We start from the raw sequence: 20,967 nt of genomic DNA on the forward strand, positions 1-20,967 counted from the left end.
AAAGATAACTACTCGTGTCAATCTAGTAGTGTTTTTGGTAATAGTTTACCCAAGAAGCCAAAAACATGTATGTAATTAAACTTGATATTTTACGTTTAGCCTTCCAAATACAAAGTCCTGACTCTGCCCCCCGATCACCAACCATTTGTGGTACCATTTTGGACCAAATTTCGGAGAAACAAACTTATGTGGGTTCCCCTGCCTCTCACAATAATGAGAGGATGATAGCTACTACTACTGTGAGTGGGCCTCACACAAATTTTGTGAGGACAAATACACAATCTTTTGTCCAAATTTCGGTATAGGTTGATGACCCCACATAGCCTTTAATAATCCCTTGTGGGAAAGGACACACGAGGGTTCTGACTTTAAATCTCAATATTCATGTAGCGTGTGAGTTATTATCTCTCAAAAAATAATCTCCGTAGTTAATTCTAAATTTCATTTAATGAAATCATGCAATGAGTAAATTTGATACATATTATATAATGATATATAGCATATGTTGTGATAAAAATTAATCCAATCCCAAGTTCCCAACTACCCTAAACACCGTAGTGATAAGTTAACCATAGTCAAAATGGTGTAAAGTTTGCAACTTACATATACAAAATTGCAGGGTCAGCCAGGCGTAATGTCCTGTATATACAAAATATCTAGTTAGCAGACAAGGAAAGGACCGTGTGCCTTCAACTTGCCACCCCTAGTCGTGCGTCGTGATCTTTCCACGAGAAACAAGCATCAAGTTTCACGAGGCCGGCTGATTAAGCAGTTTTTGGCATCCAGCAGCTGATACAAGTTTGAAGCTTGCAACAAATTTACCGGCGCCTTCTATCTGCAAATTATGTGAGACATTAGATGAAATAGTCTGGTCGAAAATATGTGTGTGTGGATAAAGAAAGAAATAAGCCAGAAATAAGCCTTTAATTTTGGGCTCATCACGACCACTTCTCTATTGCAATTTGCATGGCTGCAACCATCATCATAAATCTAGCATGAGAAAAGGAGGCAATAATGTAGCCAGAGACGACTTGCCGATCAGCTCATTCTCACAACAACATGCATGCATTGGAGAATGACAAGCTAAGTATTGCCGGCAAGTCATCCTTGGCTGCACCACACGCCTCATTTCCACATGCAAGACTTTAGATGAAAAAACCATAACATAATTTAAAAATAAAGTCGCACAATAATATGACCAACCAATCAAATAGATCCAAATGTGTAAGAAACCAAGAAGAAAAAAAGATAGAAAAAGAAAAGTGGAGGCAGGGTAGGAATTTCCCAAAGAAGCAAGACAACATTCCCTTGTAGAAAAATGGAAACTCAACCCTCTACTTATTTCAACAAGAAAACAAGGCGTTGTCCCAAAGAGGGAAGGAAAGCTTTGGAAACAGACAGAGAAGAAGAAGCCGATTGGACTGCAAAGCCTCTTGGCAGTGTTTGGACGAATGAACATAGATATATAGCCATAGAGAGAGAGAGAGAGCCTAGCTTGCTCATAAATAAATAAAGAATTTGGCAAAAGCTGTTTTCTCTTGTTTCCATAACACTCTAAGTAAGTATTAATGATCTCAGCTTTTGTACAAAGCAGAAGCAGATCCAGAACTGTCCGATCAAAGTCCCTTATCCAATGGACAGGAATCTGTGAGGAAAATGAGTAATTTAGATGGAGTTTTTCGTGGGTGCATAAACCGAAGAGTTTGGATGTGACTTTGCATGGGTGCATAAACCAAAGAGATATTAAGCCGAAAGATACATCTCCATCACCTAATGTTCACTTTCTTCCTGCTTTTCTGAGAAGCCATTCAAGTCATGGCGTAGCTTTTGATTTGATTTGATTGCTTAAATTGAATGAATGGTATGGCATGGCTCTCTTCAGATTCAGAAGGTGTCCCTCGTCGGGTAGGAATGAGTTAGGTGAAGTGAGTCAATTTACTACATTTGGCCGCATCCCAACCAATTTGAGTTTCAGATTGTGTGGTCCCTAAACTTAGATTGTCTTTACCCCAAAATGCTTGCTATTATCTGATCTTATGCTACATGACTAGGTCCTTTTGCATTTATCATTTTTTCATGGTCGCACTACGTTTCATGTCGGCCATATGATTTTATATAGTCGATCAACCAGTTTTTAACTCTATCACAAGTAACGTCCAAGCATCGCCATTTAGCACAAGTAATGTCTGCGCATCGCCGACAGTGTAAGGAGTCATTTGGTTTGCAGAAAATTATTTTCTTTTTAATGTTTGATAAGTACATGCGTGAGAAAATGTTTCATACCTTGCCTCGTGGGAAAATGAAGTGAAAAATGTTTCATGAGAAATCAAGGCAATAATTACTTACATTATTTTTATGACAAAGAACCCTATTAACAACTTAAAATGTTAATTCTATCAAAAGAAATCAAAGCAAATAATCGACAGCCCCTTTCACCTCTGCAAGTTGCAAGAGTGTTCAAAAAGTTTGTGTTTGTTGGCTTGTGCCGACGTAACTGATGGGGTGAGGCTTTATCGCCTCACGTGCAGGCACTCCACTTTATAATATTTTGAAGTCTGAATTATAGTCTCATCTAAAAAATGGGTTCATATCAAAAGTGGGTAACCTGGTGGTGGGCATTTTCTTGATGCATTTCATATCAAGTACTGCCTTCAAAACCCATACTACTCTACCCCTTAAAAAGAAGAAAACATAAGCATAACACAAATACATACCATCAGTAACGTGAAACTGAAGGATTTATATCAAAACTCCTTGGCCATGAAACTTGTCCATTTGGTTAAAAGCATACGAGGCCTTGGCCCCGACATATACACAACCAGCAAACCTTGCCCCAACCTCTTCCAATCCCCACCCCAGACCAAAACAAAAGAAAAACAGAAAATAGAAGCTGAGGCCATCCAGTGCCATGACAAACAATATGCAATAGGGAAGCATCATGCCCATCAGACTATGTACTCAACCAACAGAGGATATGCCGGCTTAAATTGTGTTTGCAACAACCAATGCCTGTATCATGCCAACGGCATTCATAGAACCTGCCAAATGCATTATTGTACAAGAGAGACTTAGAAAACTTCTAGCCATAGCTAGACAGTGACACAGCTAGCACACATAACACAAGTAGTTAACCTACCACTTGAATCATTTAGTTTCAACCAAACCCACAAGTTTCAGAATAGGCCTTCAAAAGTTAAGATCTGAAGTTCCACCATCCATCAACCATACCATTCAAGAAAACTCCAAACTTACCTGAACACAAACAAACAACACTGCCGGAAGCATAACTTCAAGGAAATTTGCACTTGAATTCTGAGTCGACCAAAAATTGCCAAAAACAGCAAAACTTGGAAGCATGGAATTTAATTAATAAAATACAACCAGGTGTCTAATAAAGCTCAAACATGAACACCACCAGCACACAGCTTACACAGTAGTGGCTACTCTGGAAACAGATTCCTCCAATATACTAGAATTCCCCCAAAGTGTGTTGTCACATTGAGCTTCAATCACACATCCTGCTCTATTAGCATAACATACGCATTCTGCTCACATGGTACTATAAATAACTTTGAAATGTGTGTGTGGGTGTGTGTGGGTGTGTGTTTGCGTTATATGTGAATAAACAAATTCTCACTTCAATCAAAACTAATTTCAGACTGGTAGTCCTCAAGAATTTATTTTGACGCAGATAGAATTCACACAAAACAGATGTTGTAAACCAAAAAGGTAATACGAATGATACAGAAGTAAAATCATAAATGCCTGCAATCAGATGATACAACAATCAGCTAGATCACAAAGTGGTTAAGTTTTCCATAATCAACAACATCTGAATTAAAACCACAAAGTAATTCAACTACATAACTGGCAAGCATAAGCAATAAACACTAGTACATTGGCAAGATTGAAGTAACATGGCTTCATATCCTAAAAGTGTATCAGGAAAAACAGCAACATGGGAAATGCTGGATATATAGGTTCTAGGGAAGCTTGGGAATTTTGGTTTCTTGGACATTTAAGTAGAAGCGTCAAGGTGGGCCATGACTATGTCATATGCTGGTTCATCTTCCGGTTTAGGCAGACAGTAGGCTGGCTTCAGGCTTCATAGAACTCAGCTGTTTTGATGGGATGGGAAAGGCAAAAAAGGGAAAACAAGAGCATCAGCATTTTATATACAGGGAGATTGGATAGGTTACGATATCAAATGACTGGCCAAGGGTAATGCCAGTTATAAACAGACAAGAAAATCTCAAAAGACAACCATAGTCTACCTGCTGGTACCATCATCAAATATTAGTAACCATAGTTTCTCCTCCGAGAAACAGGGTTCTGGCTAGATAACCTGATATCATAAGCTTCAAATCAGGATTAATGCGTTTCAAGATTGGTATTCACGGGAAAAAAAATGACCTGTTACTTAATTAATAAAACCAACATCAGAAGCCTCCTGTTCATATGCATAAACTAGAGCTCTTTGTAACTGAGTTTCATGAATTGTTACTACAAAGTTTCAAAATTCAAATTTTATGAATACTCAACAAGAGGTTTACACTAACGTGAAGTTGTCACCTAAAATTCGGTATAAAGCTAGCTAATCGATATACACTTGTGGCAAAATAGCGAAAGAACAAGAAAATACAGATAAAAAGGGGAGGAGAGGAGTTGAAATTAAGAAGGGGCAAGCCAAGATAGAGAAGACCATGGAAGAAAAGTTTTACCCAGAACTACCACTCCGTCCGGAAGAATAAGCTCCATAGGCTCCATAAGCGCTGCCGCTACCACCAATCTACATATGGTATGAAGAAAAATTGTGAAGGAACAAATGAAGATATAGGTGGCAATATTAAAAAACAAACAAACAAAAAACAGAATATAATGAAAGATGGATCTAAGTAAAGAAGCAAACCTTCAAGCAAGTATTCATTCACCTTAATTCTTAAAAGAATGGTCTAGAAATAGCAGTAAAAAGATACCTGTGAACCACCATAACTTCCATAACTATCATTTGTTGCAAAATCACTTGAGCCACCATAGCCGGCAGAGTAAGAATGCCCACGCCCATGTCTTTTACCATCTCTACTATCATAATTTGGACCATCTGAACCATCTGCTGACACAGGAAGATAAGGCAAAACTGGCAGGAACGCAGACCCTGCACCTTCCCTGTCAAAAAGGTTTGCTCTTAATCGGGTAACTACTTGTATAAGAGCGTCCTTAGCAATATCAAGATCTCCAGAAATCTGTGAAATTAAAACACAAGATTGTCAGTATTCGTATGATATCAGCTCAATCAAGGAAAACTCTAAATGCGTTACCAAAACTAAAAATTATAAATGACACACGAAAATACGATAGTCAGGAAAATTCTGAGCACACCTGCACCATCTCATCATCTTCAGATGCGATTTTGGGCAGACTTTCCTTAGAAAGTATGCGAATATTAGCTTTGGTAATTCTCCTCATCTCAGTTACAATCGCTCCTCCTTTACCAATTAAGCAGCCAATTCGTGATGTTGGAACAAGAAGGCGGGTTGTGAATGAGATAATTCCTGAATCTCTTTCTACTTTCTCGCTGCATCTGGGTTGCAAACGCACTGCTGCTTCTACAGTTGCCGAGTATGGGTCTTCAAAGAACTGAAATAGTACATGTTAAAAACAAATAACAAATAACAAATAACAAATAACAAAACGATGATGTAAAATCTTCCATTGATACGACTTGAAACACAAAACAAATGGAGTAGTACTTCACCTCCTTTGCTGATACAGTAATTAAGCAATCATCTCCTTCAGATGTTGAACTATCAACTTTAATGACAGCCCCAGAATCCTGTCTGATTTGATTAATTATGACACCACCCTTCCCAATCACACCTCCAATATTAGCAGTTGGACAAACCAAGCGAATAGAAAATTCTTTTGAAGAAGCATCATCTCTTGGAGCTGAGTACAAGGAGCGTGACCAGTCTCCAACATCACCTTTATACCCTCCATAAGGACCCATCAATGGAGCTATTCCCACTATTGGTGGACCACCAGATGGACCCATGAGCGAACCACCAGAAGTGTACATAGGCACCGCAGATGTAAGCAAATGCTGAGATCGTGACGGGTTATCATGAAGGCGAGATGCTATTTGAAAAAGAGCCTTCTTAACAAGAGGAGCCTCCCCAGATATCTGAAGCCACAACCAATAACAAATTGATATGAATATGTACAACAAAGATGAACAACTCCACAGATATATACCGGACAATTGCATGTCTCCAGATCCAATAAAGCATATTAGCACGTTCCAGAAAAGTGCTGATCATTTATCAAGGGGGAAAGACCAAAGATTATACACAACCTACATACTATATAGAGCTGTCCATCAAAATGCAAATCAAGGTTCATAACTTGCCAGCATGCAAATTTGATATAATGTTAAGGGTCCAAAGAACGGAATCATGGATAAATAACATAAAAGATGGTAATATCTAGAACAAATCAGAAATGCCAAACTTGCTTTCGAAAAATGCAGAGCAGCGCTGCTCTCTTCAGCTAAAAGATGCCAAAATACTAGCAAGTAATTACCCATTACAAATGACATATACATGTACAAGCCTAACGAGGCAAAATTCAAAAGTTTAATCAATGTACCTGTACAAGCTCGTCCGAGTTCAAGGCACAAGCAGGCAAATGGTCGTCCTTAAGAATGCGAATCTGGGCACCCGTTTCACTACGAATGTTCTGAACTATCTGCCCACCTTTGCCAATAATGCAACCAATCTGATCAGACGGCACAAGAAGCCGAGCAATAACATGGTGGCTTCCACCGTCCGCGTCCTCATCGTTATGCAGGTCCTCAGCTATGACCCTCTCATGGACCCTGAACAACGCGTCCTGCGCAGGAGCAACATAAGCACCACCATCTTCAAACCCATTCGTCTCGTCGCTGGCGCTGTACACAGTAACAACTCGCTCCTCGCAACCCGGCACCGTTTCGCCGATTCTAATCTTGGACTTTGTGTCCACCCTCAGCTGCTTGACAATCTCTCCTCCTCTCCCGATTATGCTACCAATCTTCTTCACCGGGCACAAGTACCGATACACGGTGTCCTCCGCATCGATGATGAATTGCTCTCTTTCTTCACCTGGATTTCTCCTTTTGTTTCCTCCCCCTCCGTTATCGGCGTAATCCGACTGAGAATGCGAGCGCTTTCCATAACTGTTCCTCTGACCTGCCATACTTGATCTGCTTCGAATCAATCAATCAACAACGAAATCAGTGAAAATACGTAAATCGGGAAAATGAGTACTATTGTGCGCAAACAGATATAAATCTAGGAGTAGGTGAAGGTTCAGAAGAAGAAGAAGATTGAGTACCTTTTGAATTGAGAGAGATGACGATGGGACTGCGATACTATGGTGTCTCTGCAATTTAGATTCTTGGATTTCTAGGGTTTTGACCACCCATTCCTTTGTTTTAATTTTATTGACACCCTTTCTTTTCTTTTTTTTTTTTTCTTTTTTTTTTTATAAAAGCTATCTATATATAAAACAAAAGGTAGAGAATAGGTCCAATTTGGTCCGTTCTCACCTAAAATCAGAATCGGTATTGTTCATTCGGTTTGGTCTAATTTAATTTTCACCTACAGTGATTGAGAGAATCGAACCAATCCAAACTACTTTGGACCGGTTCAGTTTTTCAATTTTCCAAGACAGTTTTGAATTGGCCGCGAAAGACCTAAATTTGTCGACAAGATAAGAAATTTGTCGGAAAAAGTCTAACCCGGCGAATATTTATCAAGAAAGATAAGCTTTTGCCAGGAAAGGTCTAACCTGACGAATATTTGTATGGAAGACCTGCATGATTTGAAGAGAAACATTTTTTTATTTTTCAGAGGTACTTTTGGGCACCAATTCTTCCCATAATTTTGTTAATTTTTCATGTTAGACTAAGTTCTTATAAATCCCTACATTTTTAGTTTGGGCGGTAATTCTTTCTTGTTCAAATTCTCCTTGTACCCTCGCTAATTTTTTCTTGCATCTCTTTTCGATCCTCCTTCCACTTCCATGTCTCTGTTTTGATTTTCATTTGTTATGCTTTTAAGAGAAATTTATGTTTATATTGGATTGAGTTCTTAAGGCTCCTCCATCTTTTCTTTTGGTGTACAACAATAGGGTTTTGAAGTGTTATCGTATTAATGATTGAATAACATAGTAAAAAGAAAAATTATAACAATTTAAGTCTCATCTAAAATAAAGATATGGAATATTCTCAACGACATATAAAAAGATTGAACTTTCCATTACACATAACATATCCAGGAATATAAAGTTAAATTTAAACTGCAAAATTGATGCAAAAATTATGGTTCGACAACTATTTAATAAGTAATAATTTAAACTCCAAAGTAGGTTCGGTTTAACCTATTTATATCGATATAACGGTTTTCTCGTGGCAAGGGTTGTTTTACTAATTTTCTTGTTTTACAACTTATCGGTTTTGATTCAAATTCTTTACACATATGTAATGGTTTGAAGAGTTGTCTTGTAACCAATATCATTTGTTGAAGTTTCGGTTGATTGGTTGGAGTTTGAAGAGTTTGGTTTTAGAAAAATGTGTAGGAGTTTTTAGTTCATATTAGTATACTTCATATATAACCTGAATTCTTATCACTCACGGAATTTAAGAATGTTTTGACATAATGTTTCAAGAACTACGTGTGGCTTGATCCCTCGAGAAAGGTATGTAGGCAACCTAGGTGCAGTCACAAGGTTAAACACTTTACGTTATGTTCTTTTACGTCAGGAATAATTGTTATTATTTGATTATGTGGTTTATTTTATTAGATTGAGTATTGGTTATTTGTGTGTTGAGTTCCGATGCTTGTAATTGACTGGTTATGATTGTGAAAAAGAGGTGTGAGGCCCATTAGAACTATTGCTAATGTGTGGTTAACTTATATCTTGTGCATCCTGAACACTTGGGGAGTAAACTATGTTTTCTTTGTAGGTGAATTTTGGGTTTAGAGTCATTTTCAGGGGAGACTCTACCGATTTTCTAGTAAAAGTCCAACCCTAGGATTGTTTTGGAATTAGGGCAAGAATGGCATTTTAGTAATTTGGGTCAGACACTTGCTAGATGTTGGACAAGCCCATGGTTCGTCACGGATTCCAAAGAATAATTTGGGGCGAGCCTTGTCAGGTTAGATACTTAGGACTCAAAATTTTGTCGGGAGGGTCTATTCCAGCAAACATTTGTCGACACATGTCCAATTCGACAAAATTCGCCTCCCACCAAAATTTCGTCGGGATACAAAACATTCCCGGGGTAGGTTTATCCCAACAAAATTCGCCGAGATATTTCTATCCTGGCGAATATTTGATGGAAATATCTACTTTTGTTGAGAGAGGTATATCGGGCAGCTTACAAAGTTTTTTTTCTTTTTTCTTTTTTTCACAATTGTATTTTGCTAGATGCATATCTCAACATTTTAAAAAAAAAAAAAAATTTAAACGGGCATCTAGCAAATTACAATTGTGAAAAATCTAAAGTCCCCTAATAAAAGATGGACATCTAAAAGAATTACAATTATAAAATATTTAAATTTAAAAAAACTTTGTAAGCTGCGCCTCATTAAATAAAAGGGTGATTTTATTGGCACCCCAAAATTTACTCTTTGCACCCCATATTCTCTTTGCACCCCCACTGAATTTAGTAAATTTTAAAATTACTCACTACACCTCATTTTTCTTCCTAGATTACCCTCATGAACCTCATTCCTTAACTTACCTATGTAAACCTCACTGAAATCGTTACCTTATTCAGTGGTAGTCCACCGAATTTGTTTTCGTTTTTCAGTCGTTATCCGCCGAATGTGTTTACGTTTTTCAATAGTAGTCCACCGAGTATGTTTTTGTTTTTCAGTGGTTGTCTATTGAATTCGTTTTTTGTTTCCGTGAATTCGTTTCTTATTTTAGTGATCATCTACCGAATTCGTTATTGAGTTTGTACTTAATATTGTTTTTAACTAGGAATGTGAGCACCTTAGGTGCATGTCGAAGACATCTACCATTTGTTAGTGAAATTGGTGGGCTAATCCAAATAATGGTATATTTAAATAGTACATTCAGATGTCTGGATTAGAGCAACTTATTAGGTGCTCTTATCGGAATGCAAATAAGATTGTTGTATCTACCTTCGTGTTGAGAGATGACATCCCGAAACGAACATCTTTCACATGCCTTTTGGTGAGATAAACATCACATTGGATGATGTGTCATCTATTTTAAGAGCGTCACTTTGCTTTTGTTCCTTCAATAGGAGTAAGGTCAAAATAGCTTACATTAAATTTGTAGTCGAGAATAAGTTACTGAAAAAATAAATATACTTCAGTTCGTTGCCACTGAATTGTAAGTAAAAATTCGGTAATATACCACCGAACACCGTTCCATATTATGGTGGATCTCCATTGCATCTGAAGTTAACGACTGGTCAAACACAACTGAAATAGGTGCAATGTTTCGGTGGCATCCCACCCAATTACCTATTGCGTTTGGTACTGGTGTGCTGAACGCAACCAGTGAACCATCATGAAATCCTAAGCTTGAAAAACGCCAAAAACTAAACTCATACCTCATTCGAAGCCTCCTTAACTTCAATCTCACCATTTATGAATAAATACAATATATTTTTTCACTAATATAAGCGTATAAACCTCATTAGGGTTGTAGGAACATGATTGTTTGAGAAAAAAGTCTAACTATAATTGCATGAACATATGTAGGGTGTAGTGAGCAAATTTAATTTTTATTATAAATGTTTTTTGTCCTTAACGATAATTATGTACAAATATTAAATAAATTATTCATGTTTGAAATTAGTATAGAATGCAAATAACAAATAATAGAGTGCCAATAAAATCTCCCGGAATAAAAAGCCATTTCTCCCCCAAAAAAAAAAAAAAGGTGTCACGAGGACAAACAAACAATGACGCGGATCGCAGCCAAAGAAATAAGTCTTAAGCAGACAGATTTACCCTTCAATTATCAATAAAATCCTCATCCGGCGTCCCACTTCCCACCCAACCCGATCGAGCCAAAGGCCTAACCCCACCTTCATATCATTTATCCCCAAACCCACATTTTGACATAAAATCTCAAACAATTTCTCGGCGACCAAACACCCTCTCTCCAGTCTCGAACCCAAACCCTAACCCCCAATCCCGAATATTGGCCACCCAATCTCGGCGCTATGTCGACCTCGGGGACGCCGCAGTTTCGGTACACGCAGACCCCGTCGAAGGTGCTCCACCTCCGGAACCTCCCATGGGAGTGCGCCGAAGAGGAGCTCATCGAGCTCTGCAAGCCGTTCGGCAAGATTGTCAACACCAAGTGCAATGTTGGAGCCAACCGCAACCAAGCCTTCGTCGAATTTGTAATTGACTTACTTTTCGTCATTCCAATTTCATTTTCCCATTAAATTGTATCTTATTTCTCATTTGTGCTTGTTGTTGTAGACATTAATTCAGCTGAAATTGGTTAGATGTTTGAAAATAAATAATTGGGTGCTAGCATATCTATTTCGAGTTCTTGCCATATGTTGATGAAGTCAATAATTACTTTTCAGGCTGACCTAAACCAGGCCATAAATATGGTTTCATATTATGCTTCATCCTCAGAGCCTGCACAGGTCCGTGGTAAGACAGTTTACATTCAGTATTCAAATAGACACGAAATCGTCAACAACAAAAGTCCTGGAGATGTTCCCGGAAATGTCTTGTTGGTCACCATTGAGGGTGTTGAAGCTGGCGATGTGAGCATTGATGTTATTCACTTGGTAAGTGCTTTTAACCCACAGTTGTTACATATTGGCCCTGTCTTGTATATAATATATATTGCAAAAACCGTGTCTAAACCTAGCTGATCCATGTCTAGAGAAGCATGAATTGCTGGCTTGTTTTATAAGTCATGGGATTCTGGATAAACTTTCAAATTGAATTTGTGTAAAGCAGATTTTCGTTTTGTCCTTTTTATTGAAATCAGTTGAATCACAGATGGTGATGTCTCTTATTTAAATTCTTTTGTTGGAAGCAGTTTGGAATTATTATCATGTACGTCATACTCCTTTCTAAGGTCACGCATATATGCACAGGTGTCATTCTGCACTTATAACTCATCTGTTTGGAATTTTTTTGTTGTCCCATAATATTTTTGTCCGGGAGGGTTTTTGTTGTCGTCTTGTTTCGTTTTTTGTATCCATATGATATGTTAATGATGAACTGAAACATTTTTCAGGTGTTTTCTGCTTTTGGCTTTGTGCACAAGATTGCTACGTTTGAAAAAGCAGCAGGCTTCCAGGTCTGTATTGGATCTTTCTTTGTGCTGCATACACCATGTACTTTAGATATGTCATTTTTATCCTTTCGTTTTAATTTTGCAGGCATTGATTCAGTTCAATGATGCTGAGACTGCATCTTCGGCAAGGAATGCCTTGGATGGAAGAAGTATACCCAGGCATGTACTGTCCATGTGTTCCCCATCCCCACCGAGTTCAGTACATTTGGAATAGTGTTTCTAATTTTTGAAACCTGATGCTTTACATTCAGGTATTTGCTTCCAGAGCATGTTGGTTCATGCCACTTACGTATTTCATATTCCGCACACACTGATTTGAACATCAAGTTCCAGTCTCACCGAAGCAGGTAATCAACAGATCCAATAGGTCAATATTCTGTTTTCGTTTTTCTTTTTGGCTTTGTTCTTATGCGTCTCAATGTGTTTATTGCTAAACTCTTTAGCTGATTTTATTGCATGTTATATCAAGTGCTAATGGGTGCACGTGCTTTTTGTCATCTAGGGGTTAGTGAAGCCTGGTAGCCAGAACACAGATGTGTTGTCATGACCATTTAGTAATTCCTTGATCTTATATAGTGGCTTAATGTATTTATTAATTCCATTATAGTTAGAGTTGCTCATTTTACACTATTACACACTATACATTGTTATTTTGTGTTCATTTCATACAATTTTTTCTTCCCTGTTGGGATGGCTTCTCGTTCAGCATATTTTCAGTGTCATGTATTTGCACACTTACTTTTCTTTATACTAAATGATTGGTTTTGGAAAAAGATACTGCTTGACATTAGCTGAGACATACATGACTAGATACATAGTGCAAATGTTGTTTTAACTCTTCTCATGATAATTGATTGTAATAACTAGAAAATACTCCTTGCTTTTACTTAAATTTTACATTAATTTCTATTGGACGTGTGTTTATGGATGTGTTTCTATTTTGGGACAGTTTGTTAGACGCTCACATCAGTTTGTGCATGTAATTGTTGCATAATGTGTATGATTTTGATTTGCATTGATTCTGCAGGGACTATACAAATCCGTACCTTCCTGTAAATCCTACTGCAATAGAGGGAATTATGCAGGTAGGCTCTGGGCTTTTAGAACATTACTATAATATTTAGTGTTGAGTATTACTACCTAAGCCAAACATTGCTCTAATTAGCTGCTATCTCCAGCCTGCCGTAGGTCCTGATGGAAAGAAGAAAGAGCTTGAGAGTAATGTGCTACTTGCTTCAATCGAAAATATGCAGTATGCTGTCACTGTGGATGTTCTTCACACGGTTAGGATTTATAACTTTTGTGCATTTTAATTGCTCAATTTAATAAGATGTTATATATATATATATTTATATATATGATGCTGCTTTATATGTTATAGGTATTTTCTGCATTTGGCACTGTCCAGAAAATTGCTATATTTGAGAAGAATGGTCAAACACAGGCATTGGTTCAATACCCTGGTATTTACCCTCTCTATATGACCTATTGATTTGTCATGGATCTGTGAGAATTTGGCTGTCATTGATGTGTGAGTTGTTATTTCAGATGTCAATACCGCAGCAGTTGCAAGGGAAGCTTTAGAGGGACACTGCATATATGATGGTGGCTATTGTAAGCTTCATCTATCATACTCTCGTCATACTGATCTCAATGTAAAGGTATAAATATGTGCTTTTGAGTTAAAATGTTCATGAGAATAAAAATAAGACAGAAAATGTAAAGACATCCATAGAAGAAAAAGTGGATCTGTTCTTGGTCGAAAAACGATTTGGTCCTTAAATGTATGCTTCTTGACACCTAGTTTCCTATCTGATTATATGAATTCATGCCTAAGAAATTTTGGATGAGAGTTAGAGATTTTGTATTTATTCTTATTTGCAGGCTTTTAGTGACAAAAGTAGAGATTATACAATCCCAGAAGCTAGTTTGCTTGCGGCGCAGCAAGTTTCTGGTTACCCTGCTGCTCCAGCAGCTTGGCAGAATCCCCAGGCTGCTCCAATGTACCATGGGAACGAGTTCAGTGGTGCAGCTTCTATGCAGGCCCAAGGGCCTCCGGGGCAAGGGCCATCATGGGATCCAGCCATGCAGGCGGGCAGATCAACGTTTGTTTCAGTTCCAAGCACGTTTCCTGGTCAAACATTTCATGCATCCTCAGGTCCAGTATATTCCTCTGCAGCAATGCCGCCAGGTTCTTCACCTCTCCAAACAGGCCCAACTACTTCCTCCAGTATGGCTTCTAGGGGAATATCTCAGCCAGGTGGTCCGCCCAACTTGCGACCTGGGGGTGGTGCTTCACCTCCAGGAGTTGGACCTCCTGGTGCCTCACCATCCACCTACTATGGCCAATAAGATGCCTTTTCTTTTCTTTTCTTTTCTTTAAACGAATGCTGGTTATTGCCAGTCTCATATTTTTGTTTTTTCGTTGGGATGGACGTCAAAAGATTTTAAAACCCCAAATTCAATTTTCAGTGTCTTAAACTCAGTACTGCCCTGCTTTGATTGGAAATCTGATCTTGTGATTTTAGTTTGAATACGAAATATGTATTGTTTTGAGCTTAACTAAAATCTTTCAAGTCACATGTTATTGCATCCGCCTGAGCTCAATCACCCAACAATTCAAGCACAATCACAATTGGCAATTGGGCATTGTATTTTACTTTACTTTTTTCTTTTCCTTGGTACTAGTCAATCAAGGAGGACCCAAGTGAACATCCATTCATAGGGCTCAGCATTTGTCCACTACCATACCACTAGTCACTAGACAGCAAAAGCCTGAAATGAAAGGTCAATTCAATTCTGGATTTGGCCTACTTGGTCTAAAACAAGAGGTTGTAAAGTAAAGGGCCCCTGTAACAAACAAACAGGGTTCAACTCTTCGACCTGCACGGTAGGACTAGGGACCCTTGATGGAGCTCTAAGCTCTGAGCTCTGGAATTTCAACATCCGAAAGTGAACCTGTCTTAATTAGGCCATGTTTTTGTGACTCGATTGGATTATGAGGTTGCATTGGATTACATTGAATTGGAATAGATAATATTAATCCAATGATTTTTTTGACACCACATGGTTAAGGGGATGGATTAATTAAAATGTGGTATTACGCTTAGTAAAATTAGACATAATCTAATCCAACTTAATTCTAACTACATAATCGAACTCACCAAACGAACTAAACTAGTTCAAATGCAAATGAGAGATTTCAACTTGATTGAATTTGAGACGCATTTATTTAAAATCTAATCATAATTAATCATGCATCATATGTCTCAAAATTCTCATTTTTATTTGATTTTTCCCCCTTTTCCACGATATCTCAAATATTTCTCATCCGCATGCCTCGAGATATGCCAACATTAATCAAAACCCAGTGAGCATGAATTGGATCAGAAAGGCAGATATTAGCATTAAGTCAGCAGAGCATATGGCTCGATCAAAATAAATCTATGCACAAATTCAGAAATGTCAGTGAAAAACACAGAGATCTTACGGATTTTGCGCACAATTTCACGATGAAATAAGGAAAACCACATCAAGAGTGAGTGGTATATATATTATATATAAAGCTGGGTGGGACGACTTGGGAGTGCTAAGTTGACCAATACCCTGTGAGTGGTGAGGTGACCCTTTCCATGGATGTCATTTTCTTTAATTGCATTGCATGTTCGAAGAAAAAAAGTAGGAAGAAAACGTGCCTTTGTCTACGTCGGTAGTGCATTTTTTGCTCATCAACATGCCAAATCCTTACTAATAATATTGTAGTGTTAAGAGTCATTCATTTATGTATATTGCAAATTCTCAATCCCCATTACTAGCTACACACATCAGTTTTTTTATTAACCAATGAGGTGTTAGTTGGATTGACTCAAGTTTTTTGTGCTCTCTCGATTGATTCTGAGTTCAAGTTCCCATGCTACTCGTGCGTGTGAGTTTCCTCATCCCCTTACTAACGTTGGCCAAAAAAGAGAGTAGGTTATTATTATTATAATTATTTATTTTTATAGAACTAGCTACACAGAGTTAGAAGCCCTCTAAGAAAATAAGAAAGAAATTTCACTCTTCTGATTGTAGTCTGCTGACCTATGTAAATTTTCACTCCAGAGAACTCTTCCTTATTTGATTGCCTTTATATTTCTCAGATTGTAGTAAATAGTTTTAAGAAAAAATCATGCATCAAAGGCCCACAGCTTTCAATTCGAAGTACCACATTTCCTTAATTTCTTAAACATGCATACATATCCTGCTGTCCGTTAGGTGGTTGTTGTATCTATAGTTTCATTTCATTGCCCGCCAAATCAACTCGAATATATCACATCCTCCCAATTATACTATACTATGCAGGTAATATTGCCTCAGAACAGAAATATGGTTTCTCCATGTTGGCTGGTGATGTTATATATGCCACTAGAACCCTAATTAGAACTCGATAATTTCCTGCGTTTGCTAAAGCATCACAGTTAATCAATCACTAGTTCAAAGCTCGGATATTTTTCGTGAGATTCGAACTCAGAAAACTTCAAATATTGGAAAGAAAAATACTATTAGACTAATAATTAATCTATCAAAACTTAAATCTTTCATTGGTTTACTAATGAAACTTGAGCATGTAATTAAGAATAACAACCTTGAGAAAAAAATTGACTAAATACTATGACAGAGAATGGGGTATGGGATAATCAATGCTATGAGTTGGTTGAGAGCATCCATTAATATATGTGGGTTTTCCTTTTTATTGATGAAAATGAAAGATGATGGAGGAGAACATAGAACATACACGTTTGATGTTTATTTGTCGATTTCACCCCGGCATTCATATGTGATAGGCCGGACTGAGGGAGACAAACATTAATTAATTACAGCAACGAATTTTCTGGACATGTTTGACTGTTTTAGCTGTGCTTAGGAGGGTAATGACCAATTATGTGTGGTCTAACTTGATGACTTAATTTAGGAGTGTAATCTCTGCATATGCTTAGCAGGTCACTGGAAATATTACTGTAGTTATATTTCAAACCAATCACGCATTGTAATGTAAATATGTTAAAACACATGAAATATCGCTATAGTGGTATTCGCGTAGCATCACACACATGGATATGTATTATGGTTTACGTCACATTCAATAGGAACCCGAAGGATAGATATAATTGACATCACATGCCACTCAAAACGCAGATGCATGTGCGCAAGTATGTACGGATTACGGAAGCATGCACTATCTGCATCAAGCAACAGTTTAATGTCAATATCATGTCACTCTCTACAAAGCTCTGTTTTCTGAGTCCAGTTTATGTTGAAAATGATGCATACTTGTGATAATAACACTTGTTTAGGTGATTAATTAGGCTATTGTCTGTCAGGCTTGCAATGGCTTAATTTGCAAAACTCTTCAACATGGCTCAGAAACCAAGTGTCCAAATATACAGAAAAATGCAAGGCCTTCACCATTTTAATATATGCTGAGTGTTGCAGACAGACGCTAACATCTGTCTTCTGAGTTCTGACAATGAAATTTATGAAAACTTTGGCCTCTGCCTAAAAAAAAACTTTATTGTAACGGAAATAGCAAAAAGTGTTATCCCGGTGAATGAGAGTTTCTCTCCTCTGCCTTCCTTGCAAACATATTCGAATTCCGTAGCTCTTGACCTTAATGTTTTGCTTTAATTTCCAACAATCAATGTTATCTGATAATAAGGTCACTCCTGAGATGAGAGACGAAGACTTAAAGGCATTACAAGGCCCACCAAATTTCGTCCAAAGATACGCTGTTTTCACCTCTACAACTGGACAAGGTTTCAACTCTTCATGAACTTGACATCAAATCTAGGTGCAGATGTGCAGAATAAAGTTCTGGGCATAAAGGTAAAAACTCACATGACCACTTAGCAAAATGGTTGTCCCTACATAGTGGAAACAGAAAATATTGTGCTGGTTAGCCCTAAGTTCATTACAAGAACTACATATTTTTCAGAAACAAGAGCAGAAGAAAAGTAGATTTACATATGTTTGGTATGTAATAAATGAAAGCTTATCTTTCCCCAAACCAGAGATAATAAGATGAAACATTATGCATGTGGTGTTTTTCCATCAATGTTTGGTCATGCATGAATGACATTTATTAGCAAATCTTATGGTTTAGAGATTTAGATACAAAATGAATCGACAGCAGGGCACTCTTGATGCAGACATGAAAACTTTGAAGACATACCTGCAGCTTTGCAGGCAGTACATAAAATAAAAGATTGAAGTTACATGCAACTCCAAGCACTGGTTTGAATTGAATTAATAAGTTGGACAGTAAATAAATTCCATCATGGCAATAAAGAAGAATAAATATGAGCAGCTCCTAAAATTTACCATTATCAGTATCTCTGTCTTCACATGGATGAGTCTGAGAGACATATTTTCTACTTGAGCAGTTGAGAGAGCCAAAGTTACTCTGTCACAAATTTGTGGCAATTGCCAAATGGGAAACTTCAAAAAACCACGCGGTTTCATCCTTTAAAACCGCTCTCAGTCGAAAATACTGCATTGATTCTACTAACAGATCATGAGAGTCCTAAAACCACTTAGCTCTGCTTGGTCCCAACAGCTCAAAATTGTCAGGTTGTCATTTCAGATGTGATGTCGACCGACTTCTATTTATTCTTCTTCAAAGTTCAAACAATCAAACCCTCCTCCCTCTTCATTTCATTTCCTCACTTCTGCGTGCTTGCTTTCAAACTTCATCATTTCCTAATTGTAATAACTCTCTCTCTCTTTCTCCTAATTCCCTTTTTTCTCTCATAAACATGAACATAAAAAGATTACATGTACAGTACACTACTGTACTAGTTACTTACTCATAGCTAGACAAAGAGTTCTTCCTGCTATGAATGCCTAAAAGAGCTCACAAACTTCACACGTCTTTGTGCAGGAAAAATGACTTCTTTGGGGATTCTTCTACTTGGGTTTCTCTCAGTTGTCTCCTCTGTCAATGGGTACTATGGGGGCTGGTCCAATGCTCATGCAACCTTTTATGGAGGTGGTGATGCTTCAGGCACAATGGGTATGTTTAGCTTTATGATTTTTTTCCTTTCTTATTTAACTTATGATAGGTGACAAGCACCTTTGCTGCAAAAAGATTAGAACTTTCATTCTGTTCCCTTCTACTTATTATATTTGGACATGCAATTTTTTTTTTAGGTGGGGCTTGTGGCTATGGGAACCTGTACAGCCAGGGCTATGGGACTAACACAGCAGCACTAAGCACTGCATTGTTCAACAATGGCTTGAGCTGTGGGGCATGCTATGAGATCAGGTGTGTAAATGACCCACAGTGGTGCCTCCCTGGCACCATTGTGGTCACAGCGACAAACTTTTGCCCACCAGGTGGCTGGTGTGATCCTCCACAGCAACACTTTGATCTCTCTCAGCCTGTCTTCCTGCACATTGCACAATACAGAGCTGGAGTTGTCCCTGTATCATACAGAAGGTAAGCTAAATCTTATGTCTCTATTAATGCCAACCAGTGGAAAGAGGCCTTGACTTGCAGACAGTAGTCTTATGTTCGAACCATGGCACAATGTGTACGAGAAAATCCCCCTCCCCCTTTCTAACTTTGGCCCAAAAAAAAAAAGTTCTCTAATAATTAGGTTTAAAGTGCTAATTAAGGCTTAATTATTATGATTATTATGTGTTTTGCAGGGTGAGATGCAAGAGAAGAGGAGGCATAAGGTTCACAGTGAATGGCCATTCGTACTTCAACTTAGTGCTTGTGACAAACGTTGGTGGTGCTGGAGATGTGCAGTCTGTGGCCATCAAGGGCTCTAGGACCCGGTGGCAACTAATGTCAAGAAACTGGGGGCAAAACTGGCAGAGCAACTCAAACCTAAATGGACAGAGCCTCTCTTTTCTTGTGACCACCAGTGATGGCCGCAGATTGGTTTCATATAACGTTGCCCCTCCTAATTGGTCATTTGGGCAGACATATACTGGGAGACAGTTTCTCTATTAATTAATTAATCAATTAATTATCTGTCTGGGTGTGCTTAATGAAGCTTCTTTAGTCTTCCACTTCGTTTAGTTATATGTGGTAAGTTTACTATCAGCAGACAAAAAGCTGAAGTAATTCTGAGGAGGAAGGATGGAGTGTAGCTAATAGCTATAGTTGTTGGAAGAATATGAAAAACGGTTTACTTTGAAGTGAGTGGCCCTTTTCATTATTTGATAATAGATTGTGAGTTTTTGCAGTTCATGGCTGGGATTGTTCTGAAGCCTGATGGCCATATCTGCTAGAGAGAGAGAAAGAGAGACAGAGAGAGATTATGTTTCTTAAGGCAGTTTGGCAGTGGAATTTTACCACCCGCTGTTAATTTCATGAAGTTATGAATATTGAATAGAAGAGGTGTGTTTTTACTAGTTACTAGCAAATGCTATATGGCAGAAGGTATGTTTGCTAATTGCCTGTGTAATGTCAATAAACCTGCTTATGCGCCTTTTTATTACATTCCAGATACAATAATACTAAAGGCAACAACTTATTACGCTAAACTCCGGTTATAAAATCGATAGCTTACTCAACTTATTGTCTATATTCCAGTTTGCACTTTCATTTCTAGGTGTAGATACACATAACGT

General features: G+C 37.9%; 3 protein-coding genes across 8 annotated transcripts; 2 read left to right on the forward strand and 1 right to left on the reverse strand.

Moving 5' to 3' along the window:
• LOC18781937 (KH domain-containing protein HEN4) lies at window positions 2,613-7,527 on the reverse strand. Of its 4 annotated transcripts, none has more exons than XM_020559353.1 (9): window positions 7,372-7,527; window positions 6,646-7,240; window positions 5,756-6,181; window positions 5,380-5,637; window positions 4,977-5,243; window positions 4,722-4,789; window positions 4,275-4,345; window positions 3,137-3,252; window positions 2,613-3,038 (listed from the first exon to the last, which is right to left on the reverse strand). In XM_020559353.1, exons 2-7 carry the CDS (start codon window positions 7,231-7,233, stop codon window positions 4,297-4,299), a joined length of 1,656 nt encoding a protein of 551 aa, XP_020414942.1. In that variant the 5' UTR covers window positions 7,234-7,240; window positions 7,372-7,527; the 3' UTR covers window positions 2,613-3,038; window positions 3,137-3,252; window positions 4,275-4,296. The 4 variants fall into 4 exon arrangements, with proteins under 4 accessions (XP_020414942.1, XP_020414944.1, XP_007215521.1 ...); XM_007215459.2 differs by having other exon boundaries at window positions 2,721-3,038; window positions 3,137-4,118; window positions 7,372-7,526; XM_020559355.1 differs by lacking the exon at window positions 4,275-4,345.
• On the forward strand, window positions 10,697-14,940 carry LOC18782210 (polypyrimidine tract-binding protein homolog 1). 3 transcript variants are annotated; one of them, XM_020560369.1, is made up of 10 exons: window positions 10,697-11,428; window positions 11,621-11,830; window positions 12,289-12,351; window positions 12,434-12,507; window positions 12,600-12,695; window positions 13,376-13,433; window positions 13,527-13,631; window positions 13,730-13,811; window positions 13,897-13,962; window positions 14,233-14,348. In XM_020560369.1, exons 1-10 carry the CDS (start codon window positions 11,246-11,248, stop codon window positions 14,238-14,240), a joined length of 945 nt encoding a protein of 314 aa, XP_020415958.1. In that variant the 5' UTR covers window positions 10,697-11,245; the 3' UTR covers window positions 14,241-14,348. The 3 variants fall into 3 exon arrangements, with proteins under 3 accessions (XP_020415958.1, XP_007215290.1, XP_020415957.1); XM_007215228.2 differs by having other exon boundaries at window positions 10,702-11,428; window positions 13,897-14,009; window positions 14,233-14,940; XM_020560368.1 differs by lacking the exon at window positions 10,697-11,428 and adding an exon at window positions 12,088-12,145 and having other exon boundaries at window positions 11,695-11,830; window positions 13,897-14,009; window positions 14,233-14,940.
• On the forward strand, window positions 18,970-20,834 carry LOC18781997 (expansin-A15). The gene is made up of 4 exons (XM_007215830.2): window positions 18,970-19,089; window positions 19,265-19,396; window positions 19,534-19,822; window positions 20,035-20,834. Exons 2-4 carry the CDS (start codon window positions 19,270-19,272, stop codon window positions 20,342-20,344), a joined length of 726 nt encoding a protein of 241 aa, XP_007215892.1. The 5' UTR covers window positions 18,970-19,089; window positions 19,265-19,269; the 3' UTR covers window positions 20,345-20,834.

The sequence above is a fragment of the Prunus persica genome, chromosome G3 (genome assembly GCF_000346465.2).
Source record: "Prunus persica cultivar Lovell chromosome G3, Prunus_persica_NCBIv2, whole genome shotgun sequence".
NCBI lineage: Eukaryota > Viridiplantae > Streptophyta > Magnoliopsida > Rosales > Rosaceae > Prunus > Prunus persica.

Bases quoted from the DNA above. Each gene is read 5' to 3' on its own strand.
- LOC18781937 (XM_020559353.1), bottom strand. From the start codon at position 7,233: ATGGCAGGTCAGAGGAACAGTTATGGAAAGCGCTCGCATTCTCAGTCG. The intron at 6,182-6,645 runs GTACATTGATTA...TTGTGGCTTCAG, and splicing joins ACTCGGACGAGCTTGTACAG to ATATCTGGGGAGGCTCCTCT. The intron at 5,244-5,379 runs GTGTGCTCAGAA...TTAATTTCACAG, and splicing joins AAGATGATGAGATGGTGCAG to ATTTCTGGAGATCTTGATAT.
- LOC18782210 (XM_007215228.2), top strand. From the start codon at position 11,246: ATGTCGACCTCGGGGACGCCGCAGTTTCGGTACACGCAGACCCCGTCG. The intron at 11,831-12,288 runs GTAAGTGCTTTT...AACATTTTTCAG, and splicing joins GCATTGATGTTATTCACTTG to GTGTTTTCTGCTTTTGGCTT. The intron at 12,352-12,433 runs GTCTGTATTGGA...TTAATTTTGCAG, and splicing joins AAAAAGCAGCAGGCTTCCAG to GCATTGATTCAGTTCAATGA.
- LOC18781997 (XM_007215830.2), top strand. From the start codon at position 19,270: ATGACTTCTTTGGGGATTCTTCTACTTGGGTTTCTCTCAGTTGTCTCC. The intron at 19,397-19,533 runs GTATGTTTAGCT...TTTTTTTTTTAG, and splicing joins TGATGCTTCAGGCACAATGG to GTGGGGCTTGTGGCTATGGG. The intron at 19,823-20,034 runs GTAAGCTAAATC...TGTGTTTTGCAG, and splicing joins GTCCCTGTATCATACAGAAG to GGTGAGATGCAAGAGAAGAG.